At 38.3% G+C, this 23301-nt stretch overlaps 1 protein-coding gene and 3 non-coding genes across 4 annotated transcripts; all 4 read right to left on the bottom strand.

The window, feature by feature from the left end:
* Positions 1-1512: 1512 nt before the first annotated feature.
* Positions 1513-23127, bottom strand: LOC131776729 (muscle, skeletal receptor tyrosine-protein kinase-like). Its single transcript, XM_066166677.1, has 12 exons — positions 22872-23127; positions 21422-21554; positions 20654-21108; positions 20224-20289; positions 16874-17033; positions 9870-10321; positions 7894-8250; positions 6361-6645; positions 5663-5850; positions 4162-4341; positions 3439-3658; positions 1513-3222 (listed from the first exon to the last, which is right to left on the bottom strand). The coding sequence occupies exons 1-12, from the start codon at positions 22945-22947 to the stop codon at positions 3035-3037; spliced, it is 2760 nt and encodes a 919-aa protein (XP_066022774.1). The 5' UTR covers positions 22948-23127; the 3' UTR covers positions 1513-3034.
* Trnar-ucu (transfer RNA arginine (anticodon UCU)) lies at positions 6836-6909 on the bottom strand. Its single transcript has one exon. It is a non-coding gene; the product is annotated as a tRNA-Arg (tRNA).
* Positions 11097-11171, bottom strand: Trnar-ucu (transfer RNA arginine (anticodon UCU)). The gene has a single exon. It is a non-coding gene; the product is annotated as a tRNA-Arg (tRNA).
* Positions 15685-15758, bottom strand: Trnar-ucu (transfer RNA arginine (anticodon UCU)). The gene has a single exon. It is a non-coding gene; the product is annotated as a tRNA-Arg (tRNA).
* Positions 23128-23301: the final 174 nt, after the last annotated feature.

The raw sequence follows: 23301 nt of genomic DNA, 5'->3' as shown, positions 1-23301 counted from the left end.
AAAAAAATATTTTTGGTTATTTTTCTACAACATACTTCTAAGAATTATACGAAAAGTGAGTCAAATCACAGTTCATTTTTTTTTCCGTTAACGTGATACCTCACTTCATTCATAACCTCTCTACAATGGCCAGAACATGCAAGTCACTGACTGACGAACGTTGTAACAAAATTCGCTGAGCCGCCCACATAAGCCGACAATCTACTCCTCCACAGTCGCCTATTCGCCTTTGCCTTTGAGGCGACCTTTTTAGAGAGACTTGACTAGATCTGTCAGTAATAGGCACGTAATGTATAAATATTCAGTTTAAAGGGAGGATTCCCATGTGACTGAAAAACTGACATTCTTTAAATTGAAACACGTATCGATTTAGCAGCTATCAAATCACTTTGATTACTTCAGGTAACCCTTGGCTATCGAAAGGTTAATTTACTTGAAGTATTTTTCTAGTAAACTAATGTGTAACGTTACAGCTTACCTTGTTTGCTGTCAACGACCCCAAGCTTATCAAAGAATCGAACACAAAGTAAGACTACACACGGAAATAAAATGTGAAACATGATCGGCAATATCTCCAGCTATGGCGAGAAGGTCTCAAACATTAATTTATTAGTCTCACTTCTTTTCCACTTTCCAGCGAAACTGAATTTGGTAATAATGATATTTTCAGAAATGATCACTGTAGCGGCTGTGAATGGGGTAAGGTCAGTATTTCGCTTTCCCGTTGAATATGCATATAATGAACACACTGTTCATGCCACCACGCCGTTCTCGAAGTCTCTTTACATACAGTCCAACCTGTATTAACGCTTTAAACCCCACGAGTGATTTGTAAATATTTTCTTCTGTTACCATCACCCCTAAAACAAATATCCAGGTCATCAGAATAAAGGGCATGATCACCAACTGAAGAAGCTCTTGATTGTTAGACGATGTTGTCAGCATCTTAGGAAATGCATAGAGAACAATACGGAGAAAATATATACTGATGTTAAGGTGTAAGGATTAAGTGATCACCTACGGGGCATGGTGGGCTGACCACTTCCACTGGGATGACCACATACAGGTTCCACAGAATAGGGGCCAAACGCGATCTAAACCCGGTGACATTTCGTCTTAACGGTCCTTAGAAGAAAGATAATGCACAATACGTTGAAGATATTTGAACACAAAGGGCTAACATTGATTTAAAAGATAAATATGGAATAAATTTGACTTAGTTTTTTTTTTTCCAGTAGTTCCACTTTAACTGACTGTTCAATTCAGGGGGAAGGCGATATAAACAGGCCTTCAGGACTCAGTAAGGGGTGACGACGATAGCCTTATAGAGGTGAAACTTACAGTAATTTAGGGGAGAAAATATTGGGACTTTAATAACCGACAGGGTGACCGCCTAATACGGTGCTCACTGCAGGTTCGTCCGTATGTACATTCCGCCTACACCTGCTGGAGATCGAGTGTGAATGTGGCTACCACTCGCCCCGTTTCGGAAAAAAAAGGTAATCAATCGCACTTCCTAAAATAATGTTTCTATTCAATACTTCTGACAATACAATTACTATACTAAAATACAAAAATGTTTTACACTTGCCTTATTTTTGAGATCTAATTCATATTTCAACTATCACAGAACAAGATTTGACAACTGTGTAGGTTTGAATAAAATATTCCAAAAGAATTACTTAGTTAATAGTGATACGCTAACGTTTTCAGGTATAATGATGGAGTCGTTGGTCAGTTTGATTTCATGTCTCTACAACTACTTCCTGATAGAGAATATAAAGTGTTTTAATGCCTTCTTTAAATTCTCCATCTATTAGCTTCCTTTCTGACCTTCATCAAGTTATAGGAAATAACAGAAATTAAAAAAAGACCGCACTAAATGATTACATGGATCGAATTTTGATCACGAACCTAGTGCAAAAATTTTATGAAAGAACAAAATCTAAAGTTTTACTTGTGTATGATATTACCTTAGGCCTGATAATACACTGTTACAATTTGTATAGTGGTCAAGAGGGGTTTTTGTCCAATATTTTTGGTCAAAATTTGTAATTTAAATGTTAAAACAAGGTATTTCTCAGGTCCATGCTAAGTGAGCTCACTAACTAGGATTTAACTGCCATGGAAACGCATTGTTTCTGTATGCAGTTAACAGTGTATTAGGTCCAAACAACACGAAACATCAGAAGCATCTATTCATAACGACTATAATTAATAAGAGAAAGAAGAAAAACTTGATAAAGTTTGCGAATGTTTTGACAGACAAACGATTCTGTTGCACTGTAATTCGAGATTTTGGTATCAAATAAAAAATAAACTGTTAAGGGTGGCTGGAGTTGAATTTAATTTCAAGGTAAATATATGAAATTAAGAGGCAATCAATTCCTCGAGATGAATTTTAAGTCGATTAAGGCAAAACAGGTAGAATTTTTACGTCTGTTGATTTTGCAAGATTATAAATATTTTTTTGGAAATTATTTATTACCACGTGAGCGTTGCTGACTGATAAATCCGCAAAAGCCGCATTAAAACGAGCAAATTCTGTTTGCCGATGCACTTGTCAAGCTGGAAAAAAATACCCTTGTCCCCAGCGTTGAACAAGCTTATTGAAGTAGGATTAAATTTCTCTGAAGTCCTCCCCATTTTCCTTGTCAAGTTATCTACACTGACAAATTGCGTCTTTGAAAAGTTTCTCCTTGACAAGAAATTGCCATGAAAAATTTCTCAACGAAGTATGGTTCAGCAAAGGCAATTTTTGCAGGTGCAGATGCGGCTGAAGAGAGGTCTAGAAGGCCCCACGGAATCTCATAATTTCAGTCACCAAAACATCACTAAATATGAGTAGATATGACATACAAGATACAACATATTGCAAAAATGATGTCACGGTAAACTGCGTCGAGTTTTATAATTCCTAAAGCAACTAGTGAAAAAATCTAACAACGTAGTTTACATGCCTAGTGTGAATTCATGTATGGTCCATTTGATAGTTGTATAACGACGAGATTGTTCTTATGTGGTGGTAAACAAATCAAACTGGAACATCTTTCGGAGCTTCTTTGTCCTCGTCGTCGGTGTCGTCGTCGTCGTCATCGGCAGTGCTCATTCGAATATCTTCGTTTGATCTCGGCACGTCGTAATCTGACTCTAACGTTATCGCACGCGGGATGTCGTAATCACTTGAGGCAGAATTTTTGGGGATGTCGTAGTTTCCAGTGTCTGAAATTAGGACAACGATAACGTAAGTGTATCTGTTTGCGTGTAATTTAAGGAGGCGCAACTTTCACTAAAGGTAGAAGAATGTTACAATAATAGTTAAATAACTTAAAGACACACATGGCTCATGACTCCAAGTGCTTAAATCCGGTTTTTGCAGCGACAGCAGTGTCCTCTTCCTCCCCTTCCCCCTCCCCAATTACTTGAATTGCAATATACCTGATGACAAGTTCTCGTCGCCTTCTTTTGCTTCCTCTCTTTGCTCGAGTTCTTCCTCAGATTCTGAAGCGGGAGGCATGTCATAAACGTGGTAAGGGTCTTTTAGACGCATGCCTATAGCTGTAAATTCCAAACGCTTCTCTGGTTCTTTTTTCCAACAATCTTTCATTATAGCATATACGAAGTCCGGACAGTTGTCTGGTTTCCCTAAATGAATACCCTGTTCGAAGGAACAAGTTAGTAACTAAATCAGTTAGTGGATAGCGAGCTGAACAAACGGAAACGGACGGTCGAACACACGAACAGATTGACAAACGGATAGGAAGGCAGATAGATAAGCCGACTAACAGACAGATGAATGGCCAGACGGACACGTAGACGGACAGATAGACCTGCAGAATGGAAAGACAGACTGAGTGAGATAGACAGACAGGACAGACAGACAGATAAAAAGACTTACAGATAGACAAAGATTCATAAAAGAGGTAAACGTAAGTCCGCTGGTTGAATGGTTGGGTCAGTTACAAGAGTGATAGATAGCGTGATGGTCATCGGAAGCAGCAACACCAAAAAAGTGACAATTTCAAATGAAAAAAAACCTTACGGTATTCCTCTACAGGGAACTAGCGGGACGCCCCTACCTCATGGTTCACAAACATCTGTTTAAAAAAATGTAGCAAATTCTCATAGAAATGAAAGGTTTTTTTCCGATGAGTACAATACCTTTTGAATAAATTCCATCACTTCTTTATTAGTATAACCATAATACGGCTGAAGACCAAACGTGAAAATCTCCCAGAGTACCACACCATATGCGTATACGTCCGACTGGAGACTAAACTTGCCGTACAGAAAAGCTTCAGGAGCCAACCAGCGGATGGGCAACAATGTTTCTTTACTCATCTGAAAGTATGCAAAGATAAAAAAACTATCTAAGACATGAGACTTATGAAATATTTTGAAAGACTTGGCGAAGAGTTTGGACTAATTCTAACAAACATTTCCGTCAATTTCCCATGCATTCAGAATCAAACATGTTTACATTTCTTCCAACACGCCACATTTTATGTTGTTTCCCATCCTTGCACCAAGTTAACTACATATCTCCTTATTTTTGTTGTTGTTTCTTTTCCTCGCTCGGACTAGTTCATGTTCCCTTCTTGGCTTTACTTACCAAGAAAAGTGGATCAACGTACACAAAAAGGTTCATATTCTCCTTCCTCTATAGTGCGATTTAAATCTGGTAATGATGTGTGTTTGAAACAAATATTTCATATTTTGGTTTGTCTGTGTGTCGGTCACTGCCAGCTAATAACTGGCTCAGTGCTGTTTGTTCCAACAGATCATGGTAATTAACTCATTCTTACAGCATTTAAAATAGATGAAATAGAAATAGATGAACGTATGTTTTTTTTAACCATTTTAATACTGAGTTTCAGGTTCTAATGAAGGGTCTCGCTCATAATTCCTTTGAAATTTTCGACAATAGAAGTATTCGGTAAACGTGTTTACGTCCTTTTGCCACCCAGTTTAGATCTCAACCCATTACATCCTAACATGCATGTTCTTCAAATTGTTTACCATAAATTTCTATTGTGCCGACAAGGATGGTCTCTTTAACGATAAAGAGCATCTTTAGTAAGTGATCATTTCCTACGTCCTCCTGACCTGCATGCGTTACCTCAATGTGTGATATTATAAGGAGAAATTAGATGCTAGTGACTCGTACAGATCAAAGGATAAATACTACGTTTATTCCTTTGGGACGTTTAAAATGTGCAATTTGACAAACACCTTTGGTCAAAGAAAAACAAAGGTAAAACAATGGTATCCTCGTGAATGAATCATCACACGATCTGGATTGGGTATTAACGCGGATGTAAACGCTTTGGCTGAAACCGTCTAACAACTCTAACTTTCTCTATTTCTTTACCGAGCTCAAATCTAAACAGCTTTCTTATTCTATATATGAAATATGACGCTAACGACATTGCTGATCCTCTGATCCTAGCAGTATGCGGGACGCGTGTCATGTATAAACTTCGTAATGTGCCTTGCTCAATATAGAGTCTCCGTGGCTCAGTGGTAGAGCATAGAAGTACGAAATCCGAAGGCGTGAGGTTCGATTCGTCATGAGAACTCAGAATTTTTTGCTGGTCCTACGCTCTTGACAAGATGAGAAAACATCTCTCTCTCTACAAGAAAACTTGTTTGTTTAGCATACCTTATAGTAATCTGTAGTATAAATATCACGTGACATTCCAAAATCTCCAATCTTCACAACGAAGTCATCTCCAACTAAACAGTTCCTAGTCGCCAAGTCCCTATGAACAAATTTCATTTCGGCTAAATAATGCATGCCAGCGGCGATCTGGGTTGCGGCAGACACAAGGGATTCTTGAGAGAGATAAACTGACGAAAAAGAAGACAAGAAGGCACAGTTAAGTTGAAGATCTACCGTTTGCAAGTTCTTAAGTTTTTTCGCCGGTTTTGAGTTGTTGCAACTATGTGTGCGTCAAAAGTATACCAGGCAGTTTGATCACCTATTAGAGTACAATTACATCACGGGCAATAAGAGTTAGTGCGAAAACCGGAAATTTGATTGCCTGAATCTCGAAATTAATACCGGTATAGACAAAGATTTCCATCGCAGTGAAGTCACTAGATCCGAGCAAAACTAGTTTTGATGTGTGTCTCGCTGGCGAAAATCGCAAATGTATTGTCCCATTAATTTAGCGTAACGTGAACGCAGCATGTCGAGATACTAAAACGCAAATTACCGAGCGTTTGAAGTTGGCGTTAAATCATATAATTATATCGCGTTAGAGTTGTGGTACACTTGCATTCTTAAACAGCAACAAATCTACGCAAGATAAGGTAATCTTGCTCCATTCTCTCGACTTGGTCCATGGAAAAACGTACCTTTCCCTTTCTCGCTGGATTCAAGCGATGTTTCCGCTGGTAGTGCATTCCTCAAATATTGATTCAAATCCCCGCCACTCATGAACTCAAACAGCATTCCATAGGGTTCCTCCTCGGTTGACACAGCTAGAAGCTGAACAATATTTGGGTGTGTAAGAATGGACATCAGAGTTACTTCTCGGTAAAACTCTTCTTTCTGTTCCTTGGACGCTTCGTCCTTCAGCGCCTTCACCGCCACAGGAATAACCTTTTTAGGTTGTTTATCATTCAGACCCGAAGCGCGACCTAAAATGTAAATGAAGAGTCGACATGAATCTCTATATGCCTAAGTTAGGAAAGGAATTTGCCTCTAAAGAGTTAAGTAAAGCTGATGACATGAACAATTCCTAAATGTGTGATCATATTCACTTCGAGTTGATTCGAAACATCCAAGTAAGAAATAATAGTCATACATTATGTCAAAAGAAAAAAAATCCACCCCCGGTGGGACTCGAACCCACAACCTTTGAATTAGAAGTCCAACACGCTAGTCCATTGCGCCACGGGGGCTTCAGATACCAATGTCTTTCATTCTATTAAATCTATTTCATCGTGTTTTTCTTCGAAACAAAAATACTCCTCGCTGCTTTGATTTTCTACAACAATTGTTGATTGCCGTGACGTAAACATCAGGTTGATTTAATGTACCTGTTAACATGTGGCAATGAATTGTAAAAAAAACAGAAATGCTTCTTTATTAATACGACTCTACATACAAGGATATTATTACTTCCCTTTGGGCAATTGAGATAGTTTTATTTGTTCATTTTGCTTAACTTGACCATTACGAGATACTAAGATTCATTTCGAGGCAGAATCACGAGTGTGGTTTTTATTGAAGAGTTTTGCACAAAGTGAGATTAAACCCTTCCTATCTTCTCACATCGTTCTCAAAAAATTGTTCTTGCGAATTTTATGACTATCTTCCATTTTTCCCTTTTTTCAAATTTTTTGTTTTGTCCTTTATCTTCATTCTGTTAATTTTTACTTCATCGTGTTTTTCTTCGAAACAAAACTATTCCTCGTTGCTTTGTTTTTCTTTTTGTTTTTGGTTGTTGTACCTTAAACATCTTTTGTGCTTTGTCTCTTTCTGCTGTCTTGATGTCATGATTTGAAAACCAGATGTGATCCTAAACGGCATATTGAGTCATACTACATCTTCGATTTGAGTATTTCAATGTTCTGTGACATATCCTGTCCCCGCCTCCTTAAGTTCAGGACCATACCTCACGTCCCCCGTAATATCTGCACAACCTATCAATTTGTTTCCACCAAATACTCAAGGAATAAAACTGATATGCGAGTGAACCTGCATCATGAGATTGCGGTTTTAAGGTACAATACTCTTAAAAAATTACAAATTCAATGGGCTAAAAATAACTAATGAATTGATTCCAGTTCTTAAGAAGAGGGTATGTGGAAGACATGCGCAAAGAGTTACACAGAGCCAAAGGATGAAATAAACTTGTAGAATTTTAATTAGGTAGAGAGTACCTTGAAAAACTTTTCCAAAGAAACCTTCTCCCAAATCTTTCACGTACTGTACATGGTCCAAATTGTATTGCCTCAGTTTTTTCGGGTCATAAAGTCCTAACAAGCGCGAGTCCAGGCTCTTCAGGGACTCCGCTCGTAACCTGTCCCTCATGGTGATGGAACCTTTATGGGATAGCGCATGCCCATTATCCACAGCGTCCCTCATTTTCTGACGTCTTCGAAGAAGAACGACCACGATGACACATAGCAAAATAATGCAAAGGCCAAATATGACAATTGGAAGGATAATTCCCAGTTTACTACCAGGTTGTGGGGTTGGTTTCTCAGTGTTTACACCCATCGTGGTCTCTGTGTAATCTGAGGAGAAGAAAAACACAGATTAGGCCGACTTATTGGATCGGTTGAAACGAAAATTGTTTGCAATGAAATAATTGTACTGTAGCAGACTAACATCTGTATCTGTAAATTAACATCATGATGTACGAGAAGGCGCTTTTCTATCGTACCTATCGTTCCTCCTTTGGGGGGGTGGGGGGTTAACTTCTATGGTTGAATATTAGTTTAAAAGTACTTGCTCTGAGCAAATCAAAATGACTGACTGTAAACATTTTTAAATAACTGCCAGACTCTGCCCTCTCTACATGGTTAAAATATCACTATATATTACTCCGGAAAAATCACACAAAGCTGAAACATCAATGATGGTATTTCATAAAAGCGAAAAAACTGCAATTTAATTTCTGAAGATGCAGTGCGAGCAGGCCCTCACTTTTAACGCAACCGCGGGAAAGTATAAGGCCCTGAGGCGAGAGGTCTGCCAGAGGTCTGGCACTGACAATAAGGCTTTTTATTAGTGCCAGGTCCCTAGCTTTCTCAATTCTTTCCACGGGCGGCAGCCCTATTAACGAGGGCTTGCTCACAGGCTATGGATTCAGCTTAACAAATTGACCACAAGTTTCCTTTTTGTCTACAACCCTATTGATCATAGAAAAGAATTCAACAATGTTCACAACTAAAGTGAAACCACGAGGGGCAATCGAGTTGTTTCACTGCACAGTTTTGAGTATTATTGACGTCATTTCTATGACTAACAAGGTTATAGACAATGGAAAATTGTGATCAGTTTGTTTTTTACAATAACACTGAAATTTTTGTGCCAGCTGAATACGCCAAAGTTTTCGAAAATTTACGCGCGCGTGACATGATCGATCCTTGCTTCGTTGTTTGTTTTAACTTGAGTTATGTAATAACTTGTACAGTGAAATACCAGTAAGAAATAGATGGCAATAGACTCAGTAGCCCCGAATGGTTTTTTGATTGCCCACTTAGTTTAAAAATTTTGCGCCGTTTGCTACGGTATCGGCAAGTATTTCTACGAGGTTGTCCATCTATCAACTTTGCGAACAGAACTCTGAAGATTTTCCCCCGCTTTTTCTTCCATCTCGACAAGTTCTTCTTCAGACATTTTTCTAAGTATATCGATCTTAAAATCCGGAAGTTTCTTACCGTCAATATCTGAGAAAATTTCAATTACTTTTACGAGATAAGTGTTTTCTCCGACATGGCGAGGATTGCCGAGCGTTGCGTTACATGCCACGTCATTTTTGTCGCGTATAACCTTATTTACAATAATTCTCGACCAATGAGCTTGCGAGAATTTCTACAGTTATGGAAAAATATGTAATAACCACTTGCCATGGCTGAACAATATTCTAAATCTTAAGAACCACTTTACTTCTGCTTGACTTTCACGAAATATTTTATTGCTCTCTAAAAACACTGTTATCAATCATGGATTACTACGGCAATAAACCGATATAGATTTTTAGTTACGCATTATTGTGGGGCTGGAAAAGCCGTAGGGAATTTATGAGACTGCGAGATTCTGCCAAATTGCTAGATATTTCCTTGTGCAACACAAGGAGAAGTTGATGTCACACCAAACGTTTCTTATTACTTAATAAATGTTCACTTACTGAAAAAGCCTGTCTTGATACAGATCTTTCCTGGTTTGTCTTCAAAATGTCCTTCCTTATGGTGCCCGGAACAGTTCGGTAGACTTGTATGTATAAAATCAATCTTTTCCGCTGCCACATGCAACGTCACGGCACCAATCACTTGATTCAGGGGGGCGCTACATTCCTTGAAAATGGCCGCACAGTCCTCCCTACAGTACTCTATGTCTGTGCCATCCGAGTAACATGGAGGCACAGTATAATGACAAAGCATATTTATTAAGATGTATCTGCACTTTTCGTCGTCCTTCACAAGCGTGTTGATTATTTGTAGACCCCTAGAAAGAAATTCTTCGGTGGCTGGCAAGCCGAATTTGTTGTCAAAGAAACGGTCACTGTTGCGGTAAGTTGGGAGGGTCGAGTTGAATGACACTTGGCAAACTTTTCCTCGATAAGGCATGCAGGATCCTCCTCTAAACAAAGAAAAAATAGAAATAGGTTAGTACTGAACTTCCTATATCTTGATCAAACCGCTAATTTTACTTCTTATCAACCGAGCACTGTAAATTACGGAGCGTATTTTTTTTTGTCTGCTCGAATTTTTGGCCCAGGTTCGAAGCGCGCGGGCCTTAAATCCGAACGGAAAAGAATGGGTCCAAATAGAGGGATAGAATTTCAATTTACACAAAATTTGGAATTCAGCGGGCCGTTCTGTGAAATATGGTCAGCTAAATTGACCAATCATTGGGGAAGTACAAAAAGAGATACAAAAACAAGTGTTAATGACCTCGTAGTCAGTTCTTTGCAATATTGCTTTGATCGGCCCGCCAAGGGACAAATAATTGACATACACCACTCACAGCTGTTGGAAACCAGCCAATCCCAGCGGAGAATAATATTTATGAGGTAATGCGTGGAAAGTCAGAGCCATCGGAGTAAGAAGACCAATGAATATGCGCTCAAAGACTTTCATCGCAGCCACTACATCTTGAAACAACAAAATTCCTTCATGAACATGGAATTCGTTGTCTAAACAGAGGCCATCAACAGGCCAATGGCAACGTATCCAACCAGCACGCGCAAGACTATTTAGCATATTTTTGGTATGCAAGTTGCAGGATTTCCCCTCTAAAATACCACTTGGTGAGTCAAGGAAAGAAATTTTGGCTCAAAAAAGTTGGAAAAATTGGCTAACTCGAAATTCTAAATGTTATAACACTCACTTCCAGGGAAAAATAAAAGGTAATCCACCCCCGGGTGGGACTCGAACCCACAACCTTTGAATTAGAAGTCCAACACGCTAGTCCATTGCGCCACGGGGGCTTCAGATGTGAAGTTTCGTCATTCTATTATACTTATTTTATCTTGCTTTTCTTCGAAACAAAAATATTCCTTACTGTTTTCATTTTCTACACCAGTTGTTTCATCGATATGACGTAAATATCTGGGTGGATTTAATGTACCTCTTAACATGTGACAATAAATGTTTTTTTAAAAAGAAATGCTTCACCATCAATATGACTCTACGTGCAATAACTTTTCTTCTTCCCTTTGGGCAGTTGAAATGTAATTTCACTGCCAATTTTGCGTAACTTGACACTGAATTGCGAGATCGCGCGTATCAACTTTTCTAAGATTCATTTTGGGGTAGAACCACGAGCGTGGTTGGTTTTGAACAGTTTTGCACAAAATGAGACCAAACTCTTCCTGCTTCCTCATGTCGGAAACAGGATAATTAGTATTGATTTAAGCTAAAGTTGTAATGATTGTGGAATATCTGGCCGGAAATCAAGCGTACGATCTGTCTGCTCTAATGAATGAGTTTGTTTATCGTTTGTCTGAAAGATTTTCATAGCCAATCAGCTTACGTTTGATCAAGGTGCGTCCATAAGATAAAGAAACAATTGATTGGAGCTTTTTAGTCAGTCTGAGATATAATTTTTTGTGTATGCGAAAGGATCTGAAAAATTAAAAATCTGGAAGAGAAAAGCGACAGTGTGGGTTCCTTACTAATATTCCCTACACTCACACCGATTTAAAAAAATTATTTTTGCGAATTGTGTAACTATCTCCACTTTTTTTATTGAGTTTGTTTATTTTTGTCTTTGTTTTGTTTTCGTTTCTTTTCTTTTCTTGTTTCGTCTTGAATTAACCCTTTACACCCCAACATCAGTGTGTATATTCTCCCATACTGTTCTCTGTATATTTCCTACGTTGCTCACAAGGAGAATGTGTTTGACAATCAAGAACTTCATAAGTTGGTGATCATTTCTTTATTCTTATCACCTTTATGTGGGATTCAGTGAGTGAAAGGAGAAATCAGAGGTTGGTCTTGTTAAAGATGAAAGGGTAGAAAGGGAACAGGACAAATTTACTAATTTCATTCCTTCCATTATGGTACATTTCTACTGTCTCTTCTTATCTAAAGATAACTTTGTTTTCTTTTACCTTCTGGTGTAACATTTCTTTGCAGAATCTGCTTCCGTATCATTCCAGCAGCATCCAAGAAAAAGACACGTGGTCATGTTTGTATTTTCTGGTACTAGGCACCCCACTTTCTCATTCGGAGCGATATCTTTACACTCTACCCGTGGCGGCGGAATCGTCCCTGAAAACAAAAGAGAATGTGACAGGTTCTTAAACGTTTCCAGTAAGTGGCAGCAAGAACGGGAAATGCTCGCGATATTTTTTGGCGCGCGAATTCGCCAACAGTGGCCTAAAATATCACCTAATCGTTGATAGAAACGTTTTTTTGGTGCTGCTGTAAAAAGAAACAGGGCTTAATGCTGAAAATGTAGTTCCACCCGCACAAAAAAAAAATATGTACCCACCACTGGTATTTCAAATAGGGCTTCTTCGCTTTGTCTGGTTCAGGATTGCCTTTTAATCGGAAAGACACCTCTCCACTTCGGCAAAAATTCGCTAAAACGCGTTCTCAATGTCAAAAACTGAGAAGTTAAAATTACGTTTACTGGAAACAGCAGCCGGCAGAAAAAAAGGGTACTTTTTGCCAACTGCATCCGGTCGTTTCTCAAGCTAGAGATGATATTTTTAATTTACTATGAAAAAAATATTTTTGGTTATTTTTCTACAACATACTTCTAAGAATTATACGAAAAGTGAGTCAAATCACAGTTCATTTTTTTTTCCGTTAACGTGATACCTCACTTCATTCATAACCTCTCTACAATGGCCAAACATGCAAGTCACTGACTGACGAACGGTGTAACAAAATTCGCCGAGCCGCCCACATAAGCCGACAATCCTATTTTTGCCACTGATCATTTACCGATGAAGTTAAACGAATATTGTCTCACGTTCCCAACCAATCTATCATATTTCGCTACGCAATGAAAAAGCTTTCCAGCGCAAATTACAACATATGTACAGAAAATTTCAAACCTTACCTTCAGATACAGTGGTAGCGCATATGAATAAGCTCAGAACAACAAACACAACCACTGGACTCGAAATCTTTTCCATACTGTGTGTGATTGATGATGAAGTTGATTGTGTTACGGTTCGTGAAGTTGCGAAGTCCTATATTTTCCTTAAACGCAGTAGCTATAATTTATCCACCAAAAAGATGTGTTATTAAAGTTCTACCATTTTCGTCCGATAAATTAGTAAAGCTATGTGCAAATCGTGCTCTAAAGTGGCGTGATGACTCGACGGTTCGCAGAACGGAAACGCTCGCAGGTAAATCGTTAGTGACTAACTAGAATAACAGTCAGCCGGAAATAAGAGAGGAGGACTGGATGCAAGTTAAACGAAAAACCTAAGACATGACAATTTATGACGTGAGAGAATTTTGCGCCGTTGCTGATACGGTATCGGCCAAGTAGTATTTCTACGACGGTTGCCCCCATCTATCAACTTTGCGAACAGAACTCTGAAAGATTTTCCCCCGCTTTTTCTTCCCATCTCGACAAGTGTCTTCTTCAGACATTTTTCTAAGTATATCGATCCTTAAAATCCGGAGTTTCTTACCGTCCAAGAGCTGAGAAAAATTTCAATTACTTTTACGAGATAAGTTTTCCTCCTGCCACCTTATTCCCGTCACGACATGGCGAGGATTGCCGAGCGTTGACGTTACTGATTAGCCACGTACATTTTTGTCGCCTATACCTTATATTTAACAAATAATTCTCGACCAATGAGCTTGCGAGAATGTCTACAGTATGAAAATATGTAATAACCACTTGCCATGGCTGAACAATATTCTAAATCTTAAGAACAACTTTACTTACTGACTTGACTTTCACCGAAATATTTTTTATTGTTTGCTCTCTTAAACAAACACTGTTATCAATCATGGATTACTACGGCAATAACGCGATATAGTGATTTTTTAGTTACGCATTATTGTGGGCGCTGGATAAAGCCGTAGGGGAATTTAAGTGAGACTGCGAGGGATTCTGCCAAATTGCTAGGATATTTTCCTTGTGTCAACACACGGAGGAAGTTGATGTTCACACAACAAAAAGGGTTTTTTTTCTTAAAAATTTTACTTAATAAATGTTCAACTTACTGAAAAAACCTGTCTTGATACAGATCGTTCCTGGTTTGTCTTCCAAAATGTTCCTTCCTTGATGCCCAGAAAACAAGTTCGGTTAGACTTGTATGTGTTAAAATACACTTTTCTTTTTCCGCTGCCACCATGCAAACGTCAACCGGCAGTACCAATCACTTGATTCAGGGGGTGGGGCGCTACATTGACCTTGAAAATGGTCCCACCCGCACAGTCCTCCCTACCGTACTTCCTATGTCTGTGCCTATTGCCGAGTAACATGGAGGCACAGTTTAATGACAAAGCATATTTTTATTAAGGAGGTATCTTGCACTTTTCCGTCTGTCCTTCACAAGCGTGTTTAGTATTTTGTAGACCCCTAGAAAGAAATTTTCTCGGTGGCTGGCAAGGGCCGAATTTGTTGTCCAAAAGAAACGGTCACTGTCTGCTGGTAAAAGTTAGTTGGGAGGGTCGAGTTGAATGAAACTTGGCAAAAAACTTTTCCTCGAATAAAGGGCATGCAGGCTCCTCCCTTGCTAAACAAAGAAAAAATAGAAATAGGTCGCTTCTTAACTGAACTTCCTAATTATCTGTGATCACAAGCCGCGAATTTTACTTCTTATCAACCGAGCACTGGACAAATTACGGAGCGTCATTTTTTTTGTCTGCTCGAATTTTTTGGCCCCCAGGTTCGAAAGCGCGCGGGCCATTAAATCCGAACGGAAAAGATATGGGAGTCCAAATAGAGAGGATAGAATTTCAATTTGCAACACTCCAATTTGGAATTACAGCGGGCCGTTCTGTGAAATTATGGTCACCAATCATTGGGGAAGTACAAAAGAGATACAAAAACAAGTGTTAATGATCTCGTAGTCAGTTCTTTGCAATATTGCTTTGATCGGCCCGCCAAGGGACAATAATTGACATACACCACTCACAGCTGTTGGAAACCAGCCATCCCAGCGGAGAATAATAATTTATGAGGTAATGCGTGGAAAGTCCGAGCCATCGGAGTAAGAAGACCATGAATATGCGCTCAAAAGGATTTCATCGCAGCCACTACATCTTGAGAACAACAAAATTCCTTCATGAACATGGAATTCGTTGTCTAAACAGAGGCCATCAACAGGCCAATGGCAAACGTATCCAACCAGCACGCGCAAGACTATTTAGCATATTTTGGTATGCAAGTTGCAGGATTTCCCCTCTAAAATACCACTTGGAGTCAAGGAAAGAAATTTTGGCTCAAAAAAGTTGGAAAAATTGGCTAACTCGAAATTCTAAATATGTTATAACACTCACTTCCAGGGAAAATAAAAGGTAATCCACCCCCGGTGGGACTCGAACCCACAACCTTTGAATTAGAAGTCCAACACGCTAGTCCATTGCGCCACGGGGGCTTCAGATGTGAAGTTTCGTCATTCTATTATACTTATTTATCTTGCTTTTCTTCGAAACAAAAATATTCCTTACTGTTTTCATTTTCTACACCAGTGTTTTCATCGATATGACGTAAATATCTGGTGGATTTAATGTACCTCTTAACATGTGACAATAAATGTTTTTTAAAAAAGAATGCTTCACCATCAATATGAATCTACGTGCAATAACTTTTCTTCTTCCCTTTGGGCAGTTGAAATGTAATTTCACTGCCAATTTTGCGTAACTTGACACTGAATTGCGAGATCGCGTATCAACTTTTCTAAGATTCATTTTGGGGTAGAACCACGAGCGTGGTTGGTTTTGAACAGTTTTGCACAAAATGAGACCAAACTCTTCCTGCTTCCTCATGTCGGAAACAGGATAATTAGTATTGATTTAAGCTAAAGTTGTAATGATTGTGGAATATCTGGCCGGAATCAAGCGTACGATCTGTCTGCTCTAATGAATGAGTTTGTTTATCGTTTGTCTGAAAGATTTTCATAGCCAATCAGCTTACGTTTGATCAAGGTGCGTCCATAAGATAAAGAAACAATTGATTGGAGCTTTTTAGTCAGTCTGAGATATAATTTTTTGTGTATGCGAAAGGATCTAAAAAAATTAAAAATCTGCAAGAGAAAAGCGACAGTGTGGGTTCCTTACTAATATTCCCTACACTCACACCGATTTAAAAATATTATTTTTGCGAATTGTGTAACTATCTCCACTTTTTTTATTGAGTTTGTTTATTTTTGTCTTTGTTTTGTTTTCGTTTCTTTTCTTGTTTCGTCTTGAATTAACCCTTTACACCCCAACATCAGTGTGTATATTCTCCATACTGTTCTCTGTATATTTCCTACGTTGCTCACAAGGAGAATGTGTTTGACAATCAAGAACTTCATAAGTTGGTGATCATTTCTTTAATTCTTATCACCTTTATGTGGGATTCAGTGAGTGAAAGGAGAAATCAGAGGTTGGTCTTTGTTAAAGATGAAAGGGTAGAAAGGGAACAGGACAAATTTACTAATTTCATTCCTTCCATTATGGTACATTTCTACTGTCTCTTCTTATCTAAAGATAACTTTGTTTTCTTTACCTTCTGGTGTAACATTTCTTTGCAGAATCTGCTTCCGTATCATTCCAGCAGCATCCAAGAAAAAGACACGTGGTCATGTTTGTATTTTCTGGTACTAGGCACCCCACTTTCTCATTCGGAGCGATATCTTTACACTCTACCCGTGGCGGCGGAATCGTCCCTGAAAACAAAAGAGAATGTGACAGGTTCTTAAACGTTTCCAGTAAGTGGCAGCAAGAACGGGAAATGCTCGCGATATTTTTGGCGCGCGAATTCGCCAACAGTGGCCTAAAATATTCACCTAATCGTTGATAGAAACGTTTTTTGGTGCTGCTGTAAAAAGAAACAGGGCTTAATGCTGAAATGTAGTTCCACCCGCACAAAAAAAATATATGTACCCACCACTGGTATTTCAAATAGGGCTTCTTCTCTTTGTCTGGTTCAGGATTGCCTTTTAATCGGAAAGACACCTCTCCACTTCGGCAAAAATTCGCTAAAACGCGTTCTCAATGTCAAAAACTGAGAAGTTAAAATTACGTTTACTGGAAACAGCAGCCGGCAGAAAAAAAGGGTACTTTTTGCCAACTGCATCCGGTCGTTTCTCAAGCTAGAGATGATATTTTTAATTTACTATGAAAAAAATATTTTTGGTTATTTTTCTACAACGTACTTCTAAGAATTATACGAAAAGTGAGTCAAATCACAGTTCATTTTTTTCCCGTTAACGTGATACCTCACTTCATTCATAACCTCTCTACAATGGCCAGAACATGCAAGTCACTGACTGACGAACGGTGTAACAAAATTCGCCGAGCCGCCCACATAAGCCGACAATCCATATTTTTGCCACCCCTCCACAGTCGCCTCTTTCCCTTCACCTTTGAGACGACCCATTTAGAGAGACTTGACTAGATCTGTCAGTAATAATATGAGATTTTGTCGATGGAAATATTTTGGTTCACTTCATAAAACGTGACCTTAGCCTGAGTTTTAAAGCACCAAAAGAAGTTGAGTTTTTATGCACGTTTAAACTTCCAAACAGCCTTGCTTGTTTTGATCTTCATTGTGTAATTCATTTAACAAAACAACGTGTCTTTATTCTGCATAAATCAGTGCTTCATTGCCCGAGGGTCTTGTTGTTATGCAAAATAAAGTTCTGTTTGTAAAAGGAACCAAAAAATTGTGTCGAACTTAACCAAGTGTGACGAAGTTGAGTTAACTATGCCAGTTGGGCGAAGAAGCAACGGATGATATTGTTTAAAACGCGCACAACCTTGAGATGACTTAAATAAGAATTCTTGATGGGTTTCAAAATCTCGGTGTATTCCCAAAGAGAAAAAGTTGTAACACAACCAGTTAACGCTTAACAATACTCATTGAATTGGTGCCACACGATTAGTTTGTAATAGTTTTTCTCGCTTACGTTACTTGATTAATATACCACTTTTTACATAGTCGATCCTGTCCATTTTACCTATGAAGCTTCAACTAATTCTTCCGTTAATGTTTTTTCTTTTCAAAGTCACTCACGAACCCATGTACGGTTACGTTGTCTAACAGTTCAAAAACCCATGCAAGTTTCGAGTAACTTCGATTCATGTCAGTCAAGCGCGAATATCGAGCGACGCCGACAGCCTACTGTTTACAAAGCGGTCTTAGATGATCAAGTCATAAAATAGCATTCATCTTCTATTTTCAAAGACAATTATCACTGAATTTTCAAGGTACCGGTCTTCTTCACTTGACCCTGATGGAATTTGAGCAAGTTGCGCTCGCGGAATAATCGGTAATTGAAAGTCAGAAATTGCCTCGGCCGAAACATAAAGCCACATGTTTAGTCTACTCTGTTGGACTGATATTATGTTCTATGAAGGCACAAAGAAGCATACATTTTACATTTCATATTTTCTTTAAAAAACGATTTAAAAATAACTAGTTAATAAAATTCACAGTTTAAAGCCATTGATCATTTACCGATGAAGTTAAACGAATATTGTCTCATGTTCCCAACCAATCTATCATATTTCGCTACGCAATGAAAAAGCTTTCCAGCGCAAATTACAACATATGTACAGAAAATTTAAACCTTACCTTCAGATACAGTGGTAGCGCATATGAATAAGCTCAGAACAACAAACACAACCACTGGACTCGAAATCTTTTCCATACTGTGTGTTAATGATGACGAAAATTTGTGAAGTTGATTGTGTTACGGTTCGTGAAGTTGCGAAGTCCTATATTATCCTTAAACGCAGTAGCGATAATTTATCCACCAAAAAGATGTGTTATTAAAGTTCTACCATTTTCGTCCGATAAATTAGTAACGCTATGTGCAAATCGTGCTCCAAAGTGGCGTGATGACTCGACGGTTCGCAGCACGGAAACGCTCGCATGTAAATCGTTAGTGACTAACTAGAATATCAGTCAACCGGAAATAAGAGAGGAGGACTGGATGCAAGTTAAACGAAAAACTAAGACATGACAATTTATTACGTGGGAGTTACGAAACAGTTTCACGTGTCTCCTGTATTTTTATCATGGTATTAATTGTGTTCCACGTTTACCTTCGTTTCTCGCTCAGAGGACGACCTCACAAATCAAAATATTTAAAAAAACGTGAGGGTTTAATGAAGGACTCGAGAGCGAGGACAAAAAAAGTATCGAAAGTATCGTTTACCAGCTGAGATTAGACAGAAATCTGTCTAATCTCGTTCTGTCTGTAACGTCATCACCTCAAGCCCGATTATGCTTCAAGTCTTCTTAGACATTAATATCACCCTGTGTAACTCAAACCAGACCCGATATCTATTTCGTTTTTCAAACAGCATCATTTATAAATTTATATCCTGTAAGAAGTGAGAGTGTAATGGCCTCCCACATGTAGTCAGTAGATATGTCACGTTATTTTCAGCCATTTAACAACTGCATTACATCACCTTCAACATGAAGGGAACTTGAACTAGGTTGGTATATGGACGGAAAAGATCGACGGAGAAATTTTGCGTGATGCATAAATGGCAAAACGCCAGAAATATCATGTTGAATTAAACCTCAAGCGATGAAGCGTAGGTTGCAGCTAATATCCAAATTGCAAATATAACATTTATTGCCTCCACGCCTTTTACATTCTTGTGCAACTTACAGTCATGATTCAAAATACTCTACATGATACGTTTCTCAAAATAATCCTATTTCTTGTTTGGAAATTGTTACCTCTTGATTTGGAATTGAGATCTAATGTATCATTTGAAGGGAAAAAGATAGTTCCCTTTGGACATCACGAGCGAAAATCAACGCTTAGTGAGAAATAATGACTGGAAGTGTGGGAAGTAAGTTTCAAGAATAGCACGAAATAATTCATTTGGACATACCTGCAAAAACTGGAGTGCGCCTTTTTGTAGGATGGATCGTAGGAACTTTTATTGGCTGTTTTGCATCTGAAAATGGGAAAAGAGAAAAAGTGGTCTATACCAACAGAGCTTCCTGAGTCATTCAATGGTCACTTATGTGTCCATCAATTAATCAATTAATTTTTTCACTCTTTTATTCATTTATTTATTCATTCATTCGTTCTTTCATTCATTCATTCATTCTTTCATTTATTCATTCTGGAAGCCAATGCCATTTTGTGTTAATGACAAACGCTGATGATAATATCAGCAAAGAAGTAAAAAAGAAAACACTTATTTCACTTAAATTTTTATTTTCTGAATACATTTTAATCGACGAAAAATGGATCAAGCCCCTTACCCACCAGCCTTCGTCTGTCTCAAAAGTTAGAATAAGGGCTATTTTACTCACCCAAGGTAAGCCTAATACATGTCCCATTTTCTTCTTCACTTTGGTCGGTGCTGTTCACCCCAAAACAACCTGGAAATGACAGTTCGGACTTCATTCCACCCGGTATGCGATTCATGGCAGTTTCTAGTTGATCCACATAATGTCCACACTTTGAAAACAACTCTTTACAAACCCCGACACAGAGCTGTGTAACGCCGTTGTTTGTGTGACATGGTGGCATAGTGCGATGGCACAGCAAGGCAATCAACGATTCTCTGCATTCGGAATGCGTGACAGTTTTATTGATAATCGTCACTGTAGCTTTTAAAGGGTCTTCAACAAGGTTATTTTCCACGTTGTGAAGTCTTGGTAAGTGGCTCAATTGAGAGAGAGTTGCAGAGAAAGCTTTTTTGCAAACTTGGCCCTTGTAATAGGCACAGGTAATTGTGGTATTTTTGATGAGAAATATGTCGTTACTGTGGAAGGAATGGAAAATTTATTCAAGCTCAAAATAAATTGTTGAATTGACAAACATTTATCACATAATTACGGATAAAATAATGAGTGAATGAACCTGTCATTTTTGCAACGATTGGCCACAAAGTAACAATCAGTGATCGATTACTTTCATCAACCCAAGAGCTAATCAGGATAAAAACATGGACTTAACTCGTAAACTTGCTTTATCCAACAAATTTTGATTCAAATCTATAAATCAGCTGTTAGTTTATTTCACGCAATTTCTAAAATTTGCCTTTTTCAAAAGTGAGAACTGATGATTAGTTTTACCTTTTCTTAAAACACTGCACAGAAGAATTAAATTCGCGTTCATTCCAGCAGCAACCAAGCGTGGCACAAACTGTTTGGTTGACATGTCCACATGACAGCCTAGCATCTACAGGGATCTGGGCACAAGTTCTCGCTAAACAGAAAAACAATACAAACAAACAAGCAATAAACATCACATCAGGGGGACAGTCAGAAAGAGGGTAGGGATGACTGAAATTTTCCCCTCCCATGAGACCTGTGGATATTTTTATCACTTGTCTGAAACCAATATTCTTCCAAAGACAGGATCACATATTACTAATATTACTACTGGACTTGAAATATTTAATATATGCTTATCCTTAAGTATTTCTAAGCTTATTTAGGCCGTATTGAAAAAATATTATGTATTCAATATCTGGATCCCCCACCCCCACCCTATAATTCTAGGATTTGCCCCTGAATATGTTCATTTTTCAGACAGTAAACACTGCAAATTGTGACTGATTTCGCACCGATTAGCAGGCCTTTCTTTTCTCCTAAGACGAATTGTCACCAGGTTGAACTGATTTCCACCAACCTTGTAAAAATGGTGAGGTAACACGAGCTAACGGGGCGGGTTATTTAATTATTTTTTGATTCATTAATTTAATCACGTTTTTATTAACTTTTTTCACACATTTACTTAGGGTGGCTTTATGATCCCCTGAATAAACAGAAATAAATAACTACATCCATGCGGCATATCACTTATTTTAATTTTCTATTTTGATTTATTCGTGACTTCCTTTCCATCTTTCGTGCGCCGCAAAATACACTTAATACACTAGTGATTCCGATTTGTTTCCCCTTCGGAGATTTTCTCGAATTTCAGCGAATTCGTAGTAAGTTAAATCGAAAGCTCCAAAATTTTAACTTCCGTCATCGGTGACATAATATTTGACTAAAACTTAACGGATTCCCACACGAGAATCCAGAGCAAAGCCAAACTGAATAAGATATATGTGAATTCTTTTGTCAGCTAAAATGGTCAGGGAAAAGGTGCGATAAAACCGCAAAAGAAGACGCTCCTTACTGCAAGTAAATTGTACACGTAATGTGAATCAACTAGCTGTGATACGATCGGATCCCTTTCACTCAACGACGTTAATCTGACAATGACCTATGTTTTAACCAAAATGATTTTAGACTCATGGCGCGTTACTCAACTACTGTAATATTTGGGAATGTGCAAATGTTCTACAAACATTTAAAGAGCTATTCATAACCTTTAAGGTCAGTTTGGTTAACGTTCAAAAAGGGAACCGGTAACAACAACTCACGATTAACCCAGTTCCTACTTCTACAATTGATTACTTAAACAGTACCTTACGAAAGCAACTATCTCCCTCTACAACCGAAAATTTCCCCTGATGAAACGAACAAAGTGTGTCTCTGAAGCCAAAATAAAATCATCACCCAAGTAACATACCTTGAACATCACCATTCACGAAAGCAAAATGTGTTAAGACATAAACCGACAACAACAACAACACGTTCCAAAACATTGTGTTGCTCGTTGATCGACTTCAGCGTTGCATCAGTAAGAGTATACACCGTCAGATGTCTTCAAAATGCTTAACACAGACGATTTCAAGGTTTAAGTCAACAAATGTGCGATAATGTGTTCATAAGATGTGTAAGCGCTTCTCAGTAATCGTGTCGCTTACCTCACGTGATAATAATAGTTAATCTGGGCGCAGCAGGAAAAACCTACTTAAATTTCAGGATGTGCGATTCTGTTAAATATAAACTCCTTGGTTTTAACCAGGGAGATCTGCTGATCAAACTTTATACTAGTTGATTTTGGAGTTGGTAATATTCTTTTACAGAAATTTGACCATTAAGTCTAAGGAGATGAT

This window comes from Pocillopora verrucosa, chromosome 5 (genome assembly GCF_036669915.1).
Source record: "Pocillopora verrucosa isolate sample1 chromosome 5, ASM3666991v2, whole genome shotgun sequence".
Classification (NCBI taxonomy): Eukaryota; Metazoa; Cnidaria; class Anthozoa; order Scleractinia; family Pocilloporidae; genus Pocillopora; species Pocillopora verrucosa.
Note: the sequence above shows the minus strand (reverse complement) of the source record. Positions and strands in the feature narration are given on the sequence as shown.